At 41.9% G+C, this 26,296-nt stretch overlaps 1 protein-coding gene across 1 annotated transcript in view; it reads right to left on the reverse strand.

Annotated features, from left to right (window-relative positions):
- svep1 (sushi, von Willebrand factor type A, EGF and pentraxin domain containing 1) overlaps window positions 1–26,296 on the reverse strand; it is a 264,755-nt gene that overhangs the window by 101,795 nt on the left and 136,664 nt on the right. The window contains exons 17-25 of the mRNA XM_072258150.1: window positions 18,788–18,949; window positions 18,056–18,217; window positions 7,747–7,908; window positions 7,560–7,645; window positions 5,790–5,886; window positions 5,596–5,709; window positions 4,532–4,645; window positions 795–996; window positions 290–447 (exon numbers count right to left, since the gene is read on the reverse strand). Of these exons, the coding sequence (XP_072114251.1) occupies window positions 290–447; window positions 795–996; window positions 4,532–4,645; window positions 5,596–5,709; window positions 5,790–5,886; window positions 7,560–7,645; window positions 7,747–7,908; window positions 18,056–18,217; window positions 18,788–18,949 (1,257 nt within the window). The remainder of the gene's footprint in view (window positions 1–289; window positions 448–794; window positions 997–4,531; window positions 4,646–5,595; window positions 5,710–5,789; window positions 5,887–7,559; window positions 7,646–7,746; window positions 7,909–18,055; window positions 18,218–18,787; window positions 18,950–26,296) is intronic.

Consider the following 26,296-nt stretch of genomic DNA (forward strand, 5'->3'; position numbering starts at 1 on the left):
GGGCAGAATGGCCTCAATCCATGTCATAAATCTCTATGACCCTGTTCTTATTTTGGAAGTTACATGGAGAGGGTAATGAACTATCAGCATGAAATAATTGAAAATGGGTGAGGGGGCAATGCTGGACGGACAGTCGATTCAATATTGTGCACTCTGCACTCGTGATCCAAGTTAAAGCCATCATGATCTCTCTGCATCATAGCGTTGAATCACTATTTCAGCTCATGCATGATGTTAACTTGGATTGAGCTTTGGCCTGATACTATAATGGATTGTGGTTAAAACTTACCCATTTCGCATCGGGTCCCATTGAAGCCGGGTGGACATTTGCAGATGTATGAGCCTAGCATGTCGGTACACACACCCTGGTTCAAGCACGGATTAGATTTGCATTCATCCACGTCTGTTTCACAGAGCAAGCCACCATAGCCTACAGGACATTGACATCTATGTAAAGAAATAAATTAAAAAACAATCAGCATTTTTTTTTAAATCTAAAAACGGAAACAAAGGTATCCTTAAACTGCACTCAGCATTGATACAGCTAAAGCCATATTTATCAGTTATGTTTGTCATACACTTATGTGCATTATGAACTATTTTGCTCCTTAACCTTTCCTTTCATCTCGATGCCATGCCTTCTTTGTAATGGGAGAGGAAGATCAGGAAGAAATGAGCTTATAAGCTATTCCTGTTCCATTGTCTATGCTCACTAGGCAAAAAAAATCTTCAGCATCCCGCCTGTTAAACCTCTCAATCTGCTACAGCTCAACATGTGAAGCAGAGATTCTCACCTGAAGCCATTGATGCCATCAATGCATGACCCTCCATTCAGACAAGGCATACTGGTGCATTCATTGATGTTAATTTCACATGTGTCACCTAGGAAACCGGCCTGACACGCACAGTGAAATCCACCAATCAAATTGTGGCATGCCCCATTGTGGAGGCATGGTTTTGAAAGGCACTCATCAATATCCAGTTCACAATGGGTTCCTGGGGGCGGGGGGAGAAAGTAAATAGTTAAACAAGTACAGCAAAGGTGCAACTAACAAAGTCAGAAGTAGAGGGTATCTCTCAGGATTGAGCCTAGAAATCATTTCTATATTGAAAATTGAACTAGTGCTTTCCTGGCATAAATGAGAAATAAACTCTTCTTGGGCTTCCAGCCGGGTACAAATATCGATTATAACCGATGATTCGATGAAAAACTCTGCCATCTTCATCAGGGATGATGCGTGGACATGTCTAGTCTGGTGGTATTTATACCCCTGTTTTCTGTCCGTCCTGATTGGTTAGAACTCAACCGATCAGGTTTCTGCTGCCCCACCTTGTTTACAATCAAGTTCTAATTCTTATTTAGACCAAGACTTCATCCTAGTTAAAATTCTTTTCCTCTCTAATTTTATTTCAATAGCTTCCTTCACCAGGCGGTCCCAAAAGCCATTGGTGAGGCACAGTAGTTTTGTGCTGTCGAAGTCAATCCTATGGCCATTGTGAATGCAATGCTCTGCTACCACTGATTTCACCAGGTAACCTAAACAGATACACCTCCTTGATGCAGGTTTCCAGTGTGCGTTCCGTCTGGCCGATATACACCGCTCCACGTTCACAGGGAATCCTGTAAACACAGTCACTGTGAGTCCCAGGTCATCTTTGACCCACATAAACTGTGATTAGAGCTTCCTTACAGTTTTGTGGATGGCATTAATCCGATATTTCTACACGATCCTGGTGACCCTTCCAGAAACCGTGGATATATAGTGAACAAGGTGAAGGATGTCAATCAGATCCTTAAAAGGGCTAGCAGAAAAACCAGGAAACCTAACAACGAGGCAGAACCCATCCCTACTGCCTATCTTTCCTATACTTCCACAGTTTCTGAGTAAGAATTGGAATTCGATTGTAAACAATATGGGACAATGGAAACCTGATTGGATGAAGACTAATCAATCAGAAGGGAGGGATGATAAGGGTATAAATACCACTGGACTAGACATGCCCAGGCATCATCCCTGTTGAAGATGGCAGAGTTTGTTATCGAAACATCGGTTATAATCAATACCTGTACCTGGCTTGAAGCCCAAGATGAGTTTATTTGTCATTTCTATACTATCACTGTATTCTGAATTCATTTGCCTTTATAAATGTAGGATGTGGTTTACTGGGCTGCAATCTTAAATCTGAGTCAGAAAGCTGTGGGATTCACTGCTGAGACTGGAGCACAGAAATCTCAGCTGATTAAGGAAATGGTTCACTGTCAAGGTTATCTTTTTTTTCAGACGAAACACTAAATTGAAATTCTTATTAGAATTTCATGAAAGACCTCATGGCACTATTTTGAAGTAAGGTGGTGAAGTAAGACCATAAGACTAGAGATACAGGAGCAGTATTGGGGCATTCAGCCAATAGTCTGCTCCACTATTTAATCTTGGCTGTTTATTTTTTCAACCCTATTCATCCTGCCTTCTTTCTGTAACCTTTAACCCCTTGCCAATCAAGAACCTATCAATTTCTGCCTTAAATAGACAATATGACTTTGCCTCCCCAGCCCTCTGTGGTAAAGAATTCCTTACGTTCACAGTCCTGTAGCTGAAGAAATTTCTGCTCATCCCAGTTTTAAAGGGATTGTCCCTTTATTCTGAGGCTGTGCCTTCAGACCCTAGACTCACCTACAAGTGGAAACATTCTCACCACGTCCTCCCTATCCGGTATTCGGTAGGTTTTAATAAGATACTCCCTTATCCTTCAGACTCCATTGAGCGACGAACGATGAGGGGATATCGTATTTGAACCATCAGTATTTTTTGAACATTAATTTGTTGTTGTTCCTGGTATGCTGAACAATATTCATCCCTTAAACAACATTAGTAAAACTGATTAGCTGGTTGTTAACACCATCCTCTGATGGAGGTTTGTCGTAGGTATAAGTGGTTTTCTGAACAGTGACTACACTTCCAAAAGTTATTTATTATGAACCATTGTGGCATATTTTGAGAGGGCGTAAAAGGTGTTACTGACTTTCTTTCAGCATTTCTTTTTGTTCACTCGTGATCAGTTTGTCAGCACATAATCCCATCTCGCTAACCAAGCCTTTTGATTTTCTTTTACAATATATGGGTGAATTTGCCCATGTCTATTTGCTGCTGAGAAGGAGGTGGGCCCAAAGGGGGCAATTATGAGTCAACCAGGTAACATGAGGCTGCAGTCCTGTGTAGGCTAAGGGTTTCAGGTTAACCTGAAAGGTAAGAGGGAACCAGTTCGATTTTCAATTACATTTCAACAATTCTAGCTCCGTGAATATTGGATATATTACATTCAGATTCTATGATAATCAACTGTCCGGGAATAACTGGAATAGTTGTGAAGTAAAAATATACCATTATGTAATTATAATGAGCATAGGGATTCTATTACAGAACCATCGAGAAGGAAAAAGGCTTTCAGTTTTCTTATCCTCACAACAACTTGTATGGGTATCAGATGAAAGGCATTGTTCGTGTGGATAGCCAGAGGCCTTTTCCCAGGGCTGAAATGGCTAACACGAGGGGGCATAGTTTTAAGGTGCTTGGAAGTAGGTACAGGGGGGATGTCAGAGGTGAGTTTTTCCACACCGAGAGTGGTGGGTGCGTGGAATGCACTGCCGGCGACGGTGGTAGGGGTGGATGCAATAGGGTCTCTTAAGAGACTCTTAGATAGGTACATGGAGCTTAGAGAAATTGAGGGCTATGCAGTTGGGAAATTCTAGGCAGTTTCTAGCTTAGGTTACATGGTCAGCACAACATTGTGGGCTGAAGGGCCAATAATGTACTGTAGATTTCTTTGTTCTATTGACATAAACTATATTTACAAGGTTGAAATCAGAATTGAGAAGTCATACAGTTAAACAGCTGTGCGCCTTTCTCTGTCAAAATGCCAAGGGCTTTTGTTGGTTAACAAGGAGAAGGGATTTCAAACTGAGATCAGACTAGAGGCTCTAAACACAAGATAATCCAACAGGATAAACTTCCTTGTTCAGGAAATGGGGAAAATTTGGAACTCAGTGACACAGGGAGTAGCTGGGATAAATAACAGAGATGCATTGAAATCATAACTAAGTAAAAATATATAGGAGAAAGGAATAGAATTATATATAAGTATACTTGTTTAATTTATTTTTTATATACGTATGTCTTATTGTAACTGATGGTATTTTTATGTCTTGCACTGTACTGCTGCTGCAAAACAACAAATTTCATGACATATGTCAGTGATATTAAACATGGTTCTGATGGTTGGATGAAACGTCAATGTGGAGCATAAGATCCTGCAGGAACCAATTGGATTGAATCCGTATGCCTCAGCTATACATTCTATCCAATCATTGCATGAATGCACCCTAATTGGTGCTTCTGAAATTTCCTGGGCAATATTGATGTCAGAATTCTAGAAAACAGGGCAGTCCTTGAATAAATTAATAAAACGAAGACCGTAGATTATTTCCTCATTGAGTTACTTTCTGAGGGGTGCAGAGGAGCGACGATGATTTTACCTTTGAACTCGTGAGTGCACTTGCAGTAATAAGCATTAAACCCATCAATGCATTTTCCTTCATTAAGGCAAGGCTGGGAGCTGCATTCATTCAGATCCTCTTCACACAATTGGCCTGGAAAACACCAACATAAGCTTTTGGCCTGGACTTTTGGATTTGCAATTGATTTCAAATTCCAACATCACTATTTAATGTGGACTCTTTAACGGTTAAGAAGAAAGTTAACCGGTAGGTTAAACAACCTATCAAATGAACAATCCTCAGCAAGAAATAAAAAATAAAGATTATACTTAATATTTGATGCAAAGTGAAACACAGCTCAGGATATACATACACGTCAAATAAATGAAGATGAGACACCAAAAATACTTTTAATATATTCTAATGCTTTAAAAATGATCATGGAATAGAGGGAATGATGCTCTACACATAGCCTTTCAGAACTCAAGAGGTTGTTTGCAATTATTATAGACTAGTGTGATGTTAAAGATTCAGCCATCCCTTACTTAATAAGGCTTAAAATTTTCAATTGCTTATGCTGTTCTGATAGTGACAGTGGAGCCATTAGAGAGAGAAAAGAATAAAAGCCTGTTTCTTTCTTGGTGGTGGGGAGTCATGATTTATTACACAGAATATGGAGCGAGTTGTCTTTGAGATGAGTTCCTAGAACATTTTTGCCATTGAGAAAAAGATACATCTTTTACACAAATGTTGAAAATGATTGAACAAATGGAGAATCAAAAGTATTAAAAAACTGTTCTGTGAAGTGGTAGACACTTCAAAAGTGCTTTATGGGCTTCCTCAAGTACTGCCAATTGCTGAGATTCTTTCGAGTTAATTAACTCCTTGCCTTGAGATCGCTTATGTAAACTTTTGTTTTGGTAAGACGCCACTGGACTTCCTTATTCATTCATGCATGATGAATGCTGCAATCCTGGTGATCAATTGTCATTTAAAAAGTTCCAGGTGCAATTAGTGAACAAAGTAATCCAAAAAACATGTGCTGGAGGGAATCTACTGTTTCTCATTAGGCCAGCAGAGGTTATTCTTGAGAGGTAACTCACCCATAAAACCAGGCTGACACAAGCACACAAATTTCCCAATCCCATCCTGGCAGGCTGCATTGTTTTGGCAGGGGTCTGAGGCACACTCGTTGATATTTGTTTCACAGTTGGTACCTAATACATAACACAGGGCATAAATGAAATGCTGCTGCTGTGGTGCGTGGATGAATGGAGTGTGAAAATGTTACACCCACCTGTAAATCCAGGCTGACACACACAAGCATATCCAGACCCGATACTTTCACAACTTCCATTATGTTGGCATGGCTGCATGAAGCAATCATTGAACTCCTTCATATAAAAGAAAAAAAAATAATTATCCCAGATTACCAAAAATGAGGCTTTCAATATTTATCATATAACGATACAGTAGATGGCCTTTGGCCCATTTACTGCAGGGGAGCAATCCCATCAGCCCAACTTCTCCCTCTCCAAACTTCTTTGCACCTTATTTTCTCTTAAACATGCTCATCTGCTCCCTACAATTCATTTTTCCGTTAACCTACACAGAAGGGCAATGAACAGTAGATAATTTACCAACAAACGTGTCAAGGAGAGCCCATGTCAGGGTGAACAGAGGCCCTTGAAGCTGTGAGACAGCAGCAGTAACTGTTGCAACATTGTGGCTTGTAGCTTTTAAGGGATTTATCAATGTTAACCAATGGCTGGATTTGACAATAACACGCTGCTAGTTTCATATGGGAAACAGTCATTTCTACATTTTTTGTTATAGGTCCTCAAAAATAACAGTTGGATGCATTGCATCATAAATGATATGGCAGCCATGCAATGTCTAAAGATTATAGTCTAATTCCCACTCCTAGAACCTGAGTCTGAAGTACAAGTTGACACTTCAGGTGCAGAACTGAGGGAGTGCTGCATTTGCAGAAGCAGATGTTCTTAAGGAAAGAGATTAAACTGAGGCTCCTTCTGTCTTTCAAGGTCAAAGAGGTCACTGCAATTTCCATATCAGTTTTTTACACAGAGAGTGGTGGATGCCTGGAATGTGCTGCCTGGTATGGTGGTAGAAGCAAATACATTTGAGGCTTTTAAGAGATGTTTGGATAGGCACATGAATGTGAGAAAGAGGGAGGGATATGGACATTATGTAGGTAGGAGGGATTAGTGTATGGGTGCTTTCGATTTGCTTTTTGGCCAATATTGTGTGCCAGTTGGCCTGCTCCTGTGCCGGACTGTTCTATGTGTTGCTCAGTCAACCTGGTTATCTAGGAATTATTGTGTTACTTTTTGTGAAACAGCCTTGTGCACACTTGGGCTATCACAGTTCCTGCCTTGTGTGGTTATAATGCTCAGGAATGTGCTAACGTTTTGATAGGTGCAATATAAATGTAGAACTTTGGGGCTGTGATCAATGAAACCAAAACAAGCGTTGTAGAATTAAAATTACTGTATATTCTGAAACAAGCTCTAGCACTTTCGGGTAGGAACTTGCCATGCCCTGTACTGAATGGTGAAAGAGAACCAGTAGAGTAAATTATACAGTACCATTGTGTGGTGATGCCGTAAAGGTGTGTTTATGAAGGAAATTCAAATAACACTTGGGCGTATTCTAAGATCAATTTTAGGTACTGAGAGAAATATTTTCAGAATAGAGAAGGACATCATGAGCGCTTGCCTGTTCCTTGTAAAAAAGTCGAGTCAATCATCTTCTCCTACTCTTAGTGCAGAACCCTACAAATCTCTTACCTTCAAGTGCTTTTGCTAGATATTGTTTAAAGTCATGAAAAGACCTGCATTCATCACACTTTCAGACAGTACATTCCAGATCTTAAAAACTCACCGTGTAAAGACTTCTGTTGTCCATCTCTCAGACAGATATTCCCCTTTTCTTCCTCTTTGGGGTTGGATGAAGCTAATGCCTCTATCATTTTTAGGCTGCATCATGTGCTATGTACTACATTAATAAAGTGATTCATGTATAAGTATTCTTCATCAAATTTTACCTGATTTGCTCTTGATCTTGATCTTTTCTCCAGAGGTGTTGGTATCAGTAAGCTGGCAGTTTCTGGTATATGCACAGAATTGAAACCTTGTAAAGCAAAAATTGTTGTTTATTTTGTATTTGCTTTCTGGATATTTTCGATGTCTGTCATTGCCATTTAACAAAGTAATTGTATGTTTTTTCCTTACCAGAGCAGTCACTACGGGAGGTTGCCCCAGTGACCGTGGTTGTTCCATAGAATGGACAGGCCAGACAGAACGACTTCCCTGAGCTGGGTTGATAGTAATCCCTGGGACAAGGGTAGCATGGCATTATGCCAGAGCGGGAAATGTGACCTGCAGCACACGGCACTATACATATGGGAAAAGGTAAGGTTTTAAAACTTAATTCAATCACAGTATTACACAAAAAACAGAGCTTTTGTTTCCTTTTCTTGTACTTTTACTTTTCTTCGGATGTTACAGGTTAAACAACACTCTCATCACTGGTTTGGGTGGTCCTGAATTCCACACCACTTGACATGTTGGTGCAGTAGTGAGGGAGTGCCTCATTATCTGTACTGTAGCGATGTTAAAGAGGCATTCAGGCAGAAACATCAGCAGGCAGGGAATAGAGGGATATAAACATTGTGCAGACAGATGAGCCAGCATCACAGCTAGCACAGACATGATGGGCAGAAGGGCTTGCCCCTTTGATGTACTGTTCTGTGTTCTATGTTTTGTCAGTGCCATCTTTCAGATGAGGTTTTGAATCATTTGGTGTCTCATGTAAGTGTTATACATTCTTCTGCTCTGTAGAAGAACGTATTACACTGCTCTGAAGAGGAGCAGGGTAGATCTTTCTGAAGTCTGATCCAGTATTAATATCACAACCAGCAAGATTTTATTTGGACGTTATCACATTTTCCTTTCTGGGAGTCTGTAGTGCAAAATTTGTAGCAGTACAATGGTGACTATGCTTCAAAAATATTCCAGCAACTGCATAGAGTTTGGGGAGTCCAAATGTTGTGAAAATTGCTGCAAACCTGCAAGTCTTTATCTTCTGAAGGCCGATCATGTATCAGTTTGTATTCTCACAAACTAAACTGTAGGCTGCGTTTTAGGCCCACAGCTCATTTTGTTTTCCAAGCATCAAATAATATTACTTATAAGACACCCAGGAAAACAAAAGCATATTGTAATATTTAATTCTAGAATCTCAAGGCAACTATAGCCAGATGTATGTCTTCAGCACATTGACATAACTGCATATCTCAAGCAGAAAAATCAAATAAAATTTGACATCTTAAAAGAGGTAGTTTTTAGGATGGAAAGAACGGCCAACCAGTGAATGGGGGCGTGAGGAGAAGAGAGGACTTCACACGAGTCTACAGTTGAACATTAACAAAACAGAACTTCGTGGTAGTTTTTGGAGTCTAAACTGCAGCCAATCACTGAATGGGATTCATTAACAAGGGCAAATAAAAATAAGGCTGGGAAGTGGAGCGACCATTGATGGAGAGGACCAGTAATAGAGTGGGGAGATGTTGGCTCATCAGGCATAGGCAAGATCAGGCTTGGGTGAGGTAAGTATCCGCTAAGTTTCTTCTTCTGTTAGAGCTAGTGAGAAAAACTCCAGGAGTGGTGTTAAGTTCTTTGTATAAGATGTGGTAATTCTGGGAGACTTACAGCCTCCCAGATAACAACATCTGCGCCAGGTGCACTGAGCTACAGTTCCTCAGAGAACATGTTAAGGAACTGGAGCTGCAGCTCGATGACATTCTGTTCATACAGGAGACTGAGGAAATGATAGATGGGAGTTGCAGGTAGTCATCCCTAGGCTGCAGGAGGCAGGTTGTCAGGAGAAGGAAGGGAAATGAGCAGCTGGTACAGAGTACCCCTGTGGCCATTCTCCTCAATAATAAGCATACAGTTTTGGATACAATTGAAGAGGACGATCACTGGGGGGATCTGCAGCAACCGGGTCTCTGGCACTGCGTCTCAGAAGAAACAGAAGTGAAGAGGACAAACACGAGGAATCCTGCAGATGCTGGAAATTCAAGCAACACACATCAAAGTTGCTGGTGAACGCAGCAGGCCAGGCAGCATCTCTAGGAAGAGGTACCGTCGACGTTTCAGGCCGAGACCCTTCGTCAGGACTGTACAGAGTAAAGAGGACTGCATTTGTATTAGGAGATCCCATGGTTAGAGGAATAGAGATGAGGTTCTGTGGACTTGATAGAGATATCCAGGTGGTATGTTGTCTCCCAGATGTCAGGGTCAGGGATATCTCGGATCAGGTTTGCGGCAATCTAAAGGGGGAGGGTGAGCAGCCAGAAGACTTGGCACTCATGACATAGGTAGAAAAGGCGAGGAGATCCTGAAGAGAGATTTTCGGGAGCTAAGTTGAAAGCTGAGAAGCAGGACTGCCAAGATAGTTAGCTTTGGATTGCTGCTTATACCATGTGCCAATGAGGGTAAGAATTGGGTGATTTGGCAGATGAATGCGTGGCTGAGGAACAGGTGCAGGGGGCAGGGGTTCAGATTTATGGATCATCGTGATTGTTCTGGGGAAAGTATGACTTGTACAAAAAGGATGGGTTGCACCTGAACCTGAGGGGGTTTAATATCCTTGTAGTCCTGTTTGCTAGAGCTGTTGGTGAGGGTTTAAACTAATTTGGTGGGGGTGGGGGTGAGAACTGGAGAGGTGGGGCTGAGGATGGTGCACTTGGTTTACAAATGGGGGCGGTGTGTAGTGAGACTGCTAGCTAGGCGATGCCGATGATGGAGCAAATTTGCAGTCAACTGGATGAATTGCAATGTAAGTGTAGACAACATTGAAAAGAGTGAAAACAGGACTGAAGGTGATATATTTGAATGCATGCTGTATACAGAATAAGGTAGATGAACTTGTAACACAGTTAGAGATTGGCAGGTATGACGTTGTAGGCATCACAGAGTTGTGGCTGAAAGGTTATATCTGGGAGCTAAACATCCAAGGATGCACATTGCATCAAAAGGACAGGCAGACAGGCAAAGGGGGTGGGGTGGCTCTGTTGGTAAAATATTAAATCATATCCTTAGAAAGTGGTGACATAGGATTGGAAGAGATGGAGCTAAGAAACTGCACAAGTAAAAAAACCATGATGGGAGTTAATTACAGACTTCTGAATGGTAACAAAGATATGGGTTACAAAGTATAACAGGAGACAGAAAAGGCATGTGAAAAGGGCAATTCAATATGCAGTTAAATTGGGAAAATCCGGTTGGTGCTGGATCCTAAGAGGGGGAACTTGTAGAATGCCTGCAAGATGGCTTTTCAGAGCAGCTCATGATTAATCCCACTAGGGTATCAGCTATTCTGGATTGGGTGTTGTGCAGTGAACCAGCAATGATTAGAGAGCTTAAGGAAAAGGAACCCTTAGAAGACAGCGATCATAATACGATAGAATTCACCCTGCTATTTGAGAGGGAGAAGCTAAAGTTCAGGTGCATCAGTATTACTGTGGTGATGTGCCTCTCATGTGAGATGTGGCAGTCTTGGGGGAACGCTCCTCTCCCGCAGAGTCACATCTGCCAGAAGTGCATACGGCTGGGCGATCTGGAAGACCTTGTAAGGAATCTGGAGCAGCACCTGGGTGACCTTCGACTTATAAGGGAGAATGAGGCAGTCATAGACGAGAGCTACAGGGAGGTAGTCACACCTAGGCTGTCGGAAGCAGGTCGTTGGGTGACAGTCAGAGGGGAAAAAACAAAAGTGAGCAGACAGGTAGTGCAGAGCACCCCTGTAGCCATTCCCCTGAATAATGTTTACCGTCCTGGATACTGTTGGTGGGGACGACCGACCAGGTGTGAGCCACGATGGCTGGGCCTCCGGCGCTGAGTCTGGCCAGTGGTGCAGAAGGGTGGGACGGAGAAGAGGAGAGCTGTTGTCATTGGAGACTCTATAGTCAGGGGAGCGGACAGAAGATTTTGTGGACATGAGAAGGACACCCGCATGGTTTGTTGCCTCCCAGGTGCCAGGGTCTGGGATGTCTCTGACCGGGTGCACGGCATCCTGGTACGAGAGGGAAAGCAACCAGAAGTCGTGATACATGTTGGGACCAATGACATAAGCAGGAAGAGGGATGAGGTCCTGAAGTGTGAGTTTCGGGAACTAGGCAGAAGACTGAACAACAGGATCTCAAGGATGGTGTTCTCAGGATTGCTGCCAGTGCTATGTGACAGTGATGGTAAGAATTGGAGGAGATGGCAGTTGAATGTGTGGCTGAGGAGTTGGTGCAGGGAGCAGGGTTTTAGATTTTTGAATCATTGGGATCTCTTCTGGGGAAGGTGGGACCTGTACAGATTGGATGGGTTGCACCTGAACTTGAGGGGGAGCATTATCCTTGCAGGTAGGTTTGCTAGCGTGGTTTGGGAGGGTTTAAACTAATTTGCAAGGGGGATGGGACCCAAAGCGATAGAGCAGTGAAAGAAGTGCATGGAGTAAAGCCAGATCTAACATATAGAAAGGCTTTGAGGAAAGAGAAGCAGAATAAACGGTGTAAAGACAGTAAGGTAGAAGGGCTGAAGTGTGTGTACCTCAATGCAAGAAGCATCAGGAACAAAGGTGATGAACTGAGAGCTTGGATACGTACATGGAATTATGATGTAGTGGCCATTACAGAGACTTGGCTGGCACCAGGGCAGGAATGGATTCTCAATATTCCTGGATTTCAGTGCTTTAAAAGGGATGGGGGGGGGGAAGGGGAAGAGGGGTGGCATTACTGGTCAGGGATACTATTACAGCTACAGAAAGGTTGGGTAATGTAGCAGGATCCTCTTTTGAGTCAGTATGGGTGGAAGTCAGGAATAGGAAGGGAGCAGTTACTCTGCTGGGGGTATTCTATAGGCCCCCTGGTAGCAGCAGAGATACAGAGGAGCAGATTGGGAGGCAGATTTTGGAAAGGTGCAAAAATAACAGGGTTGTTATCATGGGTGACTTTAACTTCCCTGATATTGATTGGCACCTGATTAGTTCCAAGGGTTTAGATGGGGCAGAATTTGTTAAGTGTGTCCAGGACGGATTCCTGTCACAATATGTGGACAGGCCAACTAGGGGGAATGCCATACTAGATCTAGTACTAGATAATGAACCGGGTCAGGTCACAGATCTCTCAGTGGGTGAGCATCTGGGGGACAGTGACCACCGCTCCCTGGCCTTTAGCATTATCATGGAAAAGGATAGAATCAGAGAGGACAGGAAAGTTTTTAACTGGGGAAGGGCAAATTATGAGGCTATAAGGCTAGAACTTGCGGGTGTGAATTGGGATGATGTTTTTGCAGGGTAATGTACTATGGACATGTGGTCGATGTTTAGAGATCTCTTGCGGGATGTTAGGGATAAATTTGTCCCGGTGAGGAAGGTAAAGAATGGTAGGGTGAAGAAACCATGGGTGACAAGTGAGGTAGAAAATCTAGTCAGGTGGAAGAAGGCAGCATACATGAGGTTTAGGAAGCAAGGATCAGTTGGGTCTATTGAGGAAATAGGGAAGCAAGAAAGGAGCTTAAGAAGGGGCTGAGAAGAGCAAGAAGGGAGCATGAGAAGGCCTTGGCAAGTAGGGTAAAGGAAAACCCCAAGGCATTCTTTAATTATGTGAAGAATAAAAGGATGACAGGAGTGAAGGTAGGACTGATTAGAGCTAAAGGTGGGAAGATGTGCCTGGAGGCTGTGGAAGTGTGCGGGGTCCTCAATGAATACTTATCTTTGGTGTTCACCAATGAGAGGGAACTTGATGATGGTGAAGACAATATGAGTGAGGTTGATGTTCTGGAGCATGTTGATATTAAGGGAGAGGAGGTATTGCAGTTGTTAAAATACATTAGGATGGATAAGTCCCCGGAGCCTGACGGAATATTCCCCAGGCTGCTCCACGAGGCGAGGGAAGAGATTGCTGAGCCTCTAGCTAGGATCTTTATGTCCTCGTTGTCCACAGGAATGGTACCGGAGGATTGGAGGGAGGCGAATGTTGTCCCCTTGTTCAAAAAAGGTAGTAGGGATAGTCCGGGTAATTATAGACCAGTGAGCCTTATGTCTGTAGTGGGAAAGCTGTTGGAAAAGATTCTTAGAGGTAGGATCTATAGGCATTTAGAGAATCATGGTCTGATCAGGGACAGTTAGCATGGCCTTGTGAAGGGCAGATTGAGTCTAACAAGGCTGATAGAGTTCTTTGAGGAGGTGACCAGGCATATAGATGAGGGTAGTGCAGTGGATGTGATCTATATGGATTTTAGTAAAGCATTTGACAAGGTTCCATACGGTAGGCTTATTCAGAAAGTCAGAAGGCATGGGATCCAGGGAAGTTTGGCCAGGTGGATTCAGAATTGGCTTGCCTGCAGAAGGCAGAGGGTCGTGGTGGAGGGAGTACATTCAGATTGGAGGACTGTGACTACTGGTGTCCCACAAGGATCTGTTCTGGGACCTCTACTTTTCGTGATTTTTATTAACGACCTGGATGTGGGGGTAGAAGGGTGGGTTGGCAAGTTTGCAGACGACACAAAGGTTGGTGGTGTTGTAGATAGTGTAGAGGATTGTCAAAGATTGCAGAGGGACATTGATAGGATGCAGAAGTGGGCTGAGAAGTGGCAGATGAAGTTCAACCCGGAGAAGTGTGAGGTGGTACACTTTGGAAGGACAAACTCCAAGGCAGAGTACAAAGTAAATGGCAGGATACTTGGTAGTGTGGAGGAGCAGAGGGATCTGGGGGTACATGTCCACAGATCCCTGAAAGTTGCCTCACAGGTGGATAGGGTAGTTAAGAAAGCCTATGGTGCGTTAGCTTTCATAAGTTGAGGGATAGAGTTTAAGAGTCGCGATGTAATAATGCAGCTCTGTAAAACTCTGGTTAGGCCACACTTGGAGTACTGTGTCCAGTTCTGATCGCCTCACTATAGGAAGGATATGGAAGCATTGGAAAGGGTACAGAGGAGATTTACCAGGATGCTGCCTGGTTTAGAGAGTATGCATTATGATCAGAGATTAAGGGAGCTAGGGCTTTACTCTTAGGAGAGAAGGAGGTTGAGAGGAGACATGATAGAGGTGTACAAGATAATAGGAGGAATAAATAGAGTGGATAGCCAGTGCCCCTTCCCCGGGGCACCACTGCTCAATACAAGAGGATATGGCTTTAAGGTAAGGGGTGGGAAGTTCAAGGGGGATATTAGAGGAAGGTTTTTTACTCAGAGAGTGGTTGGTGCGTGGAATGCACTGCCTGAGTCAGTGGTGGAGGCAGATACACTAGTGAAGTTTAAGAGACTACTAGACAGGTATATGGAGGAATTTAAGGTGGGGGGGGGGTTATATGGGAGGCAGGGCTTGAGGGTCGGCACAACATTGTGAGCCGAAGGGCCTGTACTGTGCTGTACTATTCTACGTTCTATGTTCTTAAAGGGAATTACAGAGGCATGAGAGAGGAACAGGACAAAGTTGATTGGGAGGGGACACTAGTAGGGATGACAGCAGAGCAGCAATGGCTAGAATTTCTGGGAGCAATACGAAAGGCGCAGGATACATCCCAAAGAAGAAGCATGATGCAACGGTGGCTGACAAGGGAAGTCAAAGCCAACATATGAGCTGAGAGGGCATATGATAGAGCAAAAATTAGTGGCTGGCTGCCAGTGGTGTTCCACAGGGGTCTGTGTTGGAACTGCTTCTTTTTACTTGTTATGTCAATGATTTTGATGATGGAATTGATAGCTTTGTATCCAGGTTTGTGGATGATACGAAAATAGGTGGGTAGTATTGAGGAAGCAGGAAGGCTACAGAAGGACTTGGACAGATTAAGAGAACGGGCAAAGAAGTGACAAATGGAATCCAGTGTTGAAAAGTGTATGGTCATGCACTTCGGTCGAAGAAATAAAAATGTGGACTATTTATTGAATGGAGAGAGAATTCTAAAACCTTAGGTGTAAAGGGACTTGTGAGTCCTCATGCAGGATTTCCTATAGGTTAATTTATAGTTTGAGTTGGTGGAGAGGAAGCTAAATGCAGTGTTAGCATTCATTTTGAGAGGACTAGAATGTTAAGGCGAGGATGTAATGTTGAGGCTTTATAAGGCATGGGTAAGGCCTCACTTGGAGTACTGTGAGCAGTTTTGGGTCCCTTGCCTAAGATTGAATGTGCTGGCATTGGAAAGGGTTCGGAGGAGTTCATGAGAATGAATCAGGGAATGAAAGTGTTACCATATTTGGTCTGATTGATGGCTCTGGGCCTGTACTCACCGGAATTCAGAAGAATGAGGAGGGATCGCAATGAAACCTATCGAACGTTGAATGGCCTAGATGGAGTTAAAATGGAGAAGATGTTTCCTGTTGTGGGGAGTCTAGGATCAGAGGACACAGCCTCAGAATAGAGGGACAACCATTTTGAACGGAGAGGAGGAGGATATTCTTTTGCCAGAGAGTAGAGAATCTGTGGAATTTATTGGCACAGCAGACTTTGGAGGTCAAATTATTGGGTATATTTTAAGGTAGAGGTTGGTAAGTTCTTGATTAGTCAGGCATGAATGGGTATGGGGAGAAGCAGGAGATTGGGGCTGAGAGGGAAAAAGATGAAACAGAGGGACTTACTCGATGGGCCAAATGGCCTAATTCTGCTCCTATATCATGGTCTTATAGAAAGGTAGGGATGTAATTTAAGAACTCAGGGCCTTGGCACAAATAATTATGACTTAACAGTTCTAACAGTGTAACAAAACCAAAGCACATGGCAGACTCAGTTCTTAAACTACCATAGACAATACACTTAGTTATCAAATTTTTATCTTATTTGAGATTCATGTTTAGCTTTTGTCTGGATAGTGACCACAATAATGGGATCCCTAAGCCGTTGAAGACTGAAAGCACCTCATATTGTGTAACTGTTATTTATTGTGCATCAACAAGACAACAGGAAATATACAAGTCACAAATTGCAATTAAAATTATATACCATTGAAACAAAGTGGTTCTTCATCAGTGGCTGCTTGGTTAACTGATGATTTTGTTGTTCTATACCCTTTCTGCAAGCTAAATTTAGACATCTTTAAATTAGAACATAAAACATAGAACAGTACAGAACAGGAACAGACCCTTCAGCTCACAATATTGTACCAAATTAGCTAAACAAATCAAAATAAAAAACCCCCAAAATGAATCCCTCCTACTTATATAATGTCCAGATCCTTTCAGTTTCCTCATATTCATGTGTCTATCTAAATGTCTCTTAAAAGTCTCTAATGTATTTGCCTCTACCACCATACCAGGCGGCACATCCACCACTCTGTGTGAAAAACGTACCCCTCACCTCTCCCTCTCACTTACAATACACGTCCTCTGGTATTAGGCATTTCTAGCCTGGGAAAAAGATACTCCCTTTTTACTCTATCTGAGCCTCTCATAATCTTATAAACCTCTATCAGATCTCCCCTCAGTCTCCACTCTCTAGATAAAACAACCCAGGTCTGCCCAGCCCCTCCAAACCAGGCAGAATCTGGTAAACCTCTTCTTCACCCTTTCCAAAGCCTCAACATCCTTCCTACAGTGGGGTGACCAAAAATGTGTGGCCTCACCAGAGTTCTATAAAGTTGCAACATAACCTCTTGACTTTTGAACTCAATGCCTCCACTAATAAAAGCATACCATTCTCTAAACAAACAAGAGAAAACATGCAGGTGCTGGAAATCCAAGCAACACACACAAAATGCTGGAGGAACTCAGCAGGCCAGGCAGCATCTATGGAAAAGAGTACAGTCGATGTTTCGGGCCGAGACCCTTCATCAGGACCTGGGTTCCTGCAGCATTTTGCGTGTGTTGTTTACGTTGTCATAACATCTGGCACTTGCCTTTTACAGATATGATGATTATTTTAGCAATCAAGTAAAAAAGTACAGATGCTGGAAGGCTGAAATAAAAAATTTAAAAAAACAGAAAATGCCCCCAAAACTCAGCAGGTCAGGCAACGTTCGTGAAAAGAGAAACCAGTCAATATTTCAGGCTAAATGCTCTTCATTGGAACATAAAAGAAGAGAGACAGCAAGTTAGTCTAAATGGTAGTGAAGTTAGGGGAGTGTTATGGGTGGAGCAAAGGGAATGTTTATTTTAAGTTAAGTTAGGCTTTATAACAATAAACCCTTACGTTAATATTGCACTTCCATGAGCTTAGAGGCAATGAACCATAGTCACTACTTTAATGTTGGAAGCAGAGTGGGCAACTTGCTCACAGGAAGCTCTCGCACTAACAACACAAAGGATGAAGCAATATGTTTCTGTGATGCTGATTAAGATTCAATCATTGCCCTTGGTCTCATGAATGGCTCTGTGTGTTTCTTTGAAATAATACTATGGGATCCCTTCCATTCACTTGAAAGGTCAATCTGCTCAACCGAAAGATGGCAACTCTGACAGTGTGGTACTTTGATGAGAAGTCAGCCTAGTTCGACATGGTGATGAAAGAATGCTATCTACTGAGCAGAGATGATGCTATAAGATTTCTCCAGACTACCTCCACATTCAAAAACTTCAATGGCTCCTCTTTTCACAGTGGTCAATTTATCTGGACACTGAAGGCACTCCCTTGCATTATAATCCGGCTGAAAGGTTCCCAATGGGCAGGATTCACAGGTCTCCAGGCCATTTGCAGAGTAGGTTCCAGGTTTGCATTGACCTGATTAAGCAAGATGAAGAAAAGTGGTTAGCAGAATGTAAAACAGACGAGTATTATTTCCAAATACTTTAGCAAATGTTCATTTTCAGTCCTTGATTATTTATAAGAGTAAATAAGCTACTCAATTGTTAATTATTTGGAGGGAGTTTAAGGCAAGTCAGATCTGTTTTACAATGGCTTCAGAATCCCGTTTTTGATGACAGCTTTTAAATTGTGAGCTCAGTGCATCATAACATTTTTAAACCTGATTTATATTTGTAGGTTTTGGTGCAATTCATGATGGCAACTTCCAGGTTTAGAAATCAAACACTCCCACAGTTCAGGCACCAACAATGTCCTCAAGCCCTCAGATGCTAGTGATGACACATTCCAAAACTGGGGAATGTGTTTCCTTTACTTCTGTGCCTGTATTAAGAGTTAGGACACTTCCAATATAAAAACACAGTGTGGTGTCTTGCTTGAATAATCAATATGTACAAATCTACTGTGCCGCCCAGCAATGCAGGCAAAACTCTCAGTTCCATTTATTGAAGTTTACCCAGGCCACTGTCTGTAAACTCTGTGCCTTACCCTTGCATTCATCTGTGCTCCTGCTGTGCATGTACTCGGTTGATGTTCCAGAAGGACACATCTTGCACTCCATTTGTCCTTCCAGATCCTGATAGGACCCAATCCAGCAGCTCTCACAATCCCTGTGTTCCAGTGAGTAAAATGTCCCCACAGGGCAGTTCACTATAAGATTTCGCATAGGACAAAGAGAGACCATAAGATAATGTACAAAAGGCAGTAAGTCCACTTATATGAACTGCTGTATAAGAAACATTTTTATCCTGGAATGAATCAGGTGTAGTGTCGTGCACCCGTTTTTCCATGCCAAGATGAGTGTTGAAGTCAAAGGGAGGGTATTCTAAGTGCAGTATGAAACCTGTTCTCACTGGTTTCTGTTTTAGGACCTTCCCTTCCCTTTGCTCTCTCTAAATTGAATAAGCAAATGGTTAACCCAATAATTAAATACACTGTACGAATATGGTTTCAATTTCGTAAATTTTTTGGTTTGAATAAATTTATTTTATCAAGTCCTATTATGCCTAATCTTTTTTCCAACCCTCTGTTATGGATCAAGCCTTTTTGATATGGAAAATGAAGGGCATAATATGTTTTCATGATTTATTCTCTGATAACTGCTTCATGTCTTTTGAACAGTTGTCCAATAAATATAATTTGCTCAGATCCCATTTTGTTAGATATTTACAAATAAGAAACTTTTTAAATACCATGCTTTTTACCTTTCCAACTTCACACTCAGCTGATATCATGGAAAATACTTTAGGTTTAAATCCTTATCAGAAGGGTTTAATAGCAATTATTTATGACATAATTATGAAATCACAACCAGACATATCCGATAAAATTAAGAATGAATGGGAAAGGGAACTTCAACTTCAATTATCTATAGAGAAATGAGAGGAAATTTTTCAATTAGTTAGTTTTTCTATTGTATGTGCTAAACATACATTGAAACAAATTAAGGTGGTGCATAGGGCCCACATGTCTAAAGATAAACGAGCTTGCTTTCACTCTCATATAAATCCTGTTTGTGACAGATATCATTCTGAGGTGGCTTCTTTGAGTCATATCTTCTGGTCTTGCTCTCTTTTGAAAAAATATTGGAAAGATATTTTTGATATCATTTCAACAGTTTTGCATATTGATTTGCAACCTCATCCTATTACTGCAAATTTTGGTTTACCAATGATGGAACATAGTTCTCTATCCTCTTCAGCCCGTCAGATGATTGCATTTATTACATTAATGGCTAGAAGATCCATTCTATTGAATTGGAAAGAGAAAAATCCCCCTACTACATTTCAATGGTTTTCCCAAACTATATCATGTTTGAATCTAGAAAAAATCGGGAGTGCTACGTTTGATCCTTCGGTTAATTTTGAAGGAACTTGGAGGCCATTTATTCAATATTTTCATATGATGTAGTCTGACCTTTTCCGAATCCTTTTTATTAACCTAGGATATATGGATGGAGGAGCGGAGTTAACGACATTAATGATGTATTCGATGTAACATATCAGCCTAGCCTTAATTTATTTTGTTTAGATTAGTTCTTTTTTTTTGGTTCAGTTTAGTTTAGTTTTTTTTACTTTGGGGTTTTTTTTCTGATAATTTTTCTTTTTTTTCTCTACCACGTTCAATCATACTAAGAATTTGGGAGTCAAATATACTTGTATAATCTGTAGTTTTTAATTGCGTATGTCAATTATTAACAATGTAATCCCAGTCTCTTTATATTAATACTGTTGTTATGTCTGTACATTTGAAAATCAATAAAAAGATTATAAAAGAAAGAAAGAAAGAAAGGAGAGAAACCTGTGTAGCACCATATGAGGGGTGATTGATAAGTTCGTGGCCTAAGGTAGAAGAAGTCAGTTTTAGAAAACCTAGCACATTTATTTTTCCTGCATTTACACACTTAGTCCAACAGTCATGGAGCATAAAGACCCCTTCTTTGGAGAGGTTGGCGTCTTCGACCTCCAGAAGTGGTCCATAGCAGGATGATTGATAAGTTTGTGGCCTAAGGTAGACGGAGATGAGTTATTAACTTCAAACTTTCTGCATTTTCGCTCAAAGAGTTGAACTGCATGTGCATGTAACGAGAGCTGTATAACTCATCTCCTTCTACCTTAGGCCACAAACTTATCAATCACCCCTGTTGTGGACCACCTGGCGGTCCAAGACGCTCTCGTTACATGCACGTGCAGCTTAACTCTTTGAGTGAAAATGCAGAAAGTTTGAAGTTAATAACTCAACTCCTTCTACTTTAGGCCACAAACTTATCAATCACCCCTGCTGTGGACCACTTCTACAAAGATGGATCCGTATGCTCTACGAAGGCTGGACTAAGTGTGTACATGTAGGAGGGGACTATGTTGAAAAATAAATGTGCTAGGTTTTCTAAAATTGACTCCTTCTGCCTTAGGCCATGAACTTATCAATCACCTCATTATTCACAATCAGAGGTTTTGGTTGGAATCATAAACCCCTATGTTAAAAACAAGCCCACAATACATTTTCATATAAAGATTCAACGATTCATTTAATATGAACCTTATGAGAATGTAGACAGTATACAACCTGAAATTCATTCTCCTCACAGACATCCATGAAACAAGAAACCGCACAGAATAGATGATAGAAACACTGAAGCCCCGAAGCCCTCCCTCTACCCCTTGCCTTAGCACAAGCAGCGGCAAAATGAGACCGGTTTTTATTTTGAAATATTATGGTCTCTTTTTCCAAATGAATGTATTTTGGTGAACAGTGACAAGGTTGGAACTTGCACCTAAAGGTGGGAGGAGAAGATGGCAGTGCGCTGCGCGTGCGCAGCACTCCGGTGAAAAATGATGTTGTATCTGTTAAACAGGAGCCGTGGGCAATTCTGATTTGATGGAGACAGACGTGAAAGCACAGAGGAACATCTGGAGAAATTTCTGAAACACTCATTCGCTGCTGTGGTTACTGCACGGTTGGGAATCTTTCGGAGGGTAGGCCTCAAAATCCCCAGCCTTGCCTGCTTTTGGCGACCAAGGAAGAGGTCGAATCACTCGGATAGAGATGGCTCTCAGTACTCGGTGTCGGAGAGCTGATCAGAGCTCGAAGTTTTCAGATGATTCAGAGTCGGATTGCGGTCGGCATGGCAGGGAGAGTTCTTCCTTCTCCCATCTGCGTGAGATGTGGGACATTTGAGAAACTTTGAACTTTACGGTGCTCATGGACTTCTTCATCAAGTTATGGTATTGTGCACTGTTGTAACTATATGTTATGATTATGTGGTTTTGTTAGGAGTTTTTTTAGTCTTGGTTTGTCCTGTGTTTTGTGATATCACACTGGAGGAAATAATGTATCATTTCTTAATGCATACATTACTAAATGACAATAAAAGAGGACTACGTGTCTTCATAATCTAAATGAGTCTCAATCTCACTGGCTAAGTCTTGGAATGATTTTCCGGTCATGGTCTGTTACGGAGCAGGGTCTTGCTAGGATGACATAGCATTTACCTTGTGCCACACCAGAGCCCATTTTGGGAGAATGGGTAAGAATAGGTTACATTTTGTTTTCATTAAATAGATTACATAAACATTTTTAGTTATTTTTTAAAAAAGCGAATAGTTTTGAAAATTTTGACATTGTTAATTTCACAAATGTTTATGAATGTCTTGCATATTCAGTTGCACTGAAAATCCTTGCTGGCTTTGACAGAAGGAAATGCTGGAGGCAAGTTTTACTGCCAGCCAGTGGTTTCCTGATGAGTCTGTGGGAGGGATTGGTTATGGGTTCTTACATCGCTTGAGGCCAAGTAACTGATCAGGGCCACACATTTCAGAGCCCGGGCAGATTACTTCGGCAAGTCTGACCTAATTGGTCTGGTTCATTTAAGTACAAGACTGCAAATACTGAGCATGGATAATGAACCCCACTCAGGGTAAATCTTGGCCATCCTTTACTCCAGTCACTGGGCATTTGAGAACCTTCAGTTGAAGCTGCAAATGAATGAACTACTCTGATGGATCTCCTCTGGTCCAGGAGCATGACAGAGTGTTGGTGTTAATTGCCTTTCCTATATAGCACAGAAGCATGTATGGATGCCGTATTAGCTCTTTAATGGAGGAGTACATTTAGACTATTTCTCTGATGTTGTCTTGTCTTTAATCTCCATGAGCATACATACATTAAAAGCTCTGGCTTTTCTCATGCTAATAGGAGAGAGGAGGGTTAGTTACATCTTCTCTGATCTCTAAAAGCAAAAATATAATTGCAAATGTTGGAAATCTGATTTGGAAACAAAAAAAATGCTGGGAATAATCAATAAGTCAGGTCATATCAGTGAAAAGGAAATAGTTAACATTTAAAGTCAGTGGCTTCCCTGACATTGTCAGAACTGTCTTTATTTTCCAATGATTTCTAGATCTTGTAGATCAGGGGCTCCCAACCTGGGTCCATGGACCCCTTGCTAAATGGTATTGGTCCATGACATAAAAAAAAGGTTTGAGAACCCCTGTCATAGATTGTTAAGTAAGAAAATTTCTCATGCTGTGGGATTCTATTAATGATGATGCAGCAAATGATAAATGGACAAATTCTTGTAGCAAATGGTTTGAGAAGAAGCCCATCATTTTGAGCAGTATGATTTCTCAGTTTATCTTTATGTGTGTCCTGTATGTAGAATTGCATTTATATAGAACCTCTGACACACCGATGTTTGACACAGGAGGATTATTAAATAAATCTAATATCAATCTACAGAGTCACAATCAGGTTTATTATCACTGGCACGTGCCATGAAATTTGTTAACAGCAGCAGCAGTTCAATGCAATACATGATAATATAGAAAGACAAAATAATTAAGTAAATGAATTACAGTAAATATATATGTATGTTAAATAGTTAGATTAAAAATAGTGCAATACAGAATTGATATAAAATAGCAAGATAGTGTTTATGGGTTTAATGTCCATTTAGGAATCGTATGGCAGAGGGGAGGAAGCTGTTTCAGAATCGCTAAGTGGGTGTTGTCAGGCTTCTGCACCTCCTACCTGATGAGAAAATGAGAAAAGGGCACGCCCTGGGTGCTGGGGGTCCTTAATAATGGACGCTGCCTTTCTGAGACACCGCTCCTTGATGATGTCCTGGATACCATGGACACCAGTACCCAAGGTGGAGTTCTCTAATTTTACAACTTTCTGTAGATCTGGGTATTATGAAGATATCAAAAGCATAGAAAAAAAGCCAGGATTTAAAGAGGGTCTTAAGAGAAGGGCAAGGCAGAAGAGTTTTGGTCAGAAATTTACAAGTTCAGATAGCTAAAAGTGCTATTGTCAATGGTGGAGTGATGAGAATCCAATTTATTACAGGAAGTGCCTCTGTCTAGACTTTGACATCAGGTTACAAGAAAGAGCAACCAGGTACTACATGGGGAGACTGAGCTGACCTTCAAATGGGATTGATCTGAGGCTTAAACTGTAAATACTGTAGAAAATACTACTCTCACTGTGATGGAAGCTCCAAGGATTTATTTCAGCTTTAGTGAAGAGAATATACACTCCCAATATATGGCTTCAATCTTGCAGAATAGATTAAAACCATGAGGGCTACCTGGGCTTGGTGCAAGCACCATTTTACCAAAGTTGTTGCTACTCAATGAACATGTTAATGCAAATAATTTAGAATCACAATTCAGGAATAACTCCAGGACATATGTTAGACATATGGGCCTACACTTTGACAGTACAGCTCAAATCTGAAGTTCTGGGTCACGTCATCCGTAATTCAACACTTCCACAATTCACTGTAGACGAGGTCCTGACCTCAGCCTACATATAAAGATTAGCACTTTGACCACAACAGTATAACTGGCAAACAGAAAAATATGATGCAAGGAGAAAGCCACTTAAAAGCTAGAAGGAGTTGGGTGTCTTATCAAAATTCTGAATGGCAAAGTAAGTAGAAAGGAATAAAAGGTAAACACAAAATAATCTACAGATGCTGTGATCAAAGCAACACTTTCAGTACGCTGGATGAACTCAGCAGGTTGGGCAGCATCAGTTAGAAATGATGAGTCGAGGTTTCGGGCTGGAACCCTTCGTCAGGACTGAAGAATGAAAGATGGGGAAGGATTTGAAGAATGCCTGTAACCTCAGTTGAAAGACAAAAGGGTCGGAGAGGGGAAGCATTGACGTCATAGCCCTGAAAACAATGGGTAGTAGAAGAAGGAGGCGGAACCATGAGGGAGCTGGAGGAGGATGTGGTAAGTGCTACACCTGTCCCTACACCTCATCTCTTGCAACCATTCAGGGCCCCAAACAGTCCTTCCAGGTGAGGCAACACTTCACTTGTGAGTCTGTTGGGGTCATCTATTGCATCCGGTGCTCCCAGTGCGGCCTCCTCTACATCGGTGAAACCCGACGCAAGTTGGGGGACCGCTTTGTTGAGCACCTCCACTCCATCTGTCACAACAGACAGGATCTCCCAGTAGCATTTCAACTCTGCTTCCCATTCCCATTCAGATATGTCCATACATGGCCTCTTCTACTGCCATGATGAGGCCAAACTCAGGTTGGAGGAGCAACACCTCATATACCGTCTAGGTAGTCTCCAGCCCCTTGGTATGAACATAGAATTCTCTAACTTCCGGTAATTCCCTCCCCCTCCCTTCCTCTATCCCTATTTCACTCTACCCCCTCCCCCAGCTCCCACATGGTTCTGCCTCCTTCTTCTACTACCCATTGTTTTCGGGGCTATGATGTCAATGCTTCCCCTCCCCCACCCCTTTGTCTTTCAAATTACTGGTCTTTCAACTGAGGTTACAAGCATTCTTCAAATCCTTCCCCATCTTTCATTCTTCAGTCCTGACGAAGGGCTCCGGCCCAAAACCTCGACTCATTGTTTCTAACCGATGCTGCCCGACCTGCTGGGTTCATCCAGCGTACTGAAAGTGTTGCAAGGAATAAAAGGGAAGAGGGAAACACTCAAGAAAAAATATTTGAAATCACACTAATAATACAAGATATAAGAACAGAATGAGGCCATTTGGCCCATCGCGTCTTCTCTGCCATTCCCTCTCCTTCTCAGCCCCATTTTCCTGCTTTCTCCCTGTAACCTTTCAAGTCCTAACTAATCAAGAACCTATCAACCTCTGCTTTAAAAATACCCAATAACTTGGCTTCCACAGCCATCTGTGGCAAAGAATTCTACAGATTCATTATAATCTGGCTAAAGAAATTCCTCCTCATCTCTATTCTAAATGGATGTCGCTCTATTCTGAGGCTGTGCCCTATTGTTCTAGCCTCCCCTACCATATGAAACATCCTCTCCACATCCGCCCTATCTAGGCCTTGCAATATTTGATTGGTTTCAATGTGATCCCCCTTCATTCTTCTAAACTTCAGTGAGTGAAGCCCAGAGCCATCAAACCCTCCTCATACGTGAAATCTTTCATTCCCAGAATCTTTCTTGTGAACCTTCTCTGAACCCTTTGCACTGTCCAGTGAATGCACAAAGACTTA

Source organism: Mobula birostris, chromosome 5 (assembly GCF_030028105.1).
Source record: "Mobula birostris isolate sMobBir1 chromosome 5, sMobBir1.hap1, whole genome shotgun sequence".
NCBI lineage: Eukaryota > Metazoa > Chordata > Chondrichthyes > Myliobatiformes > Myliobatidae > Mobula > Mobula birostris.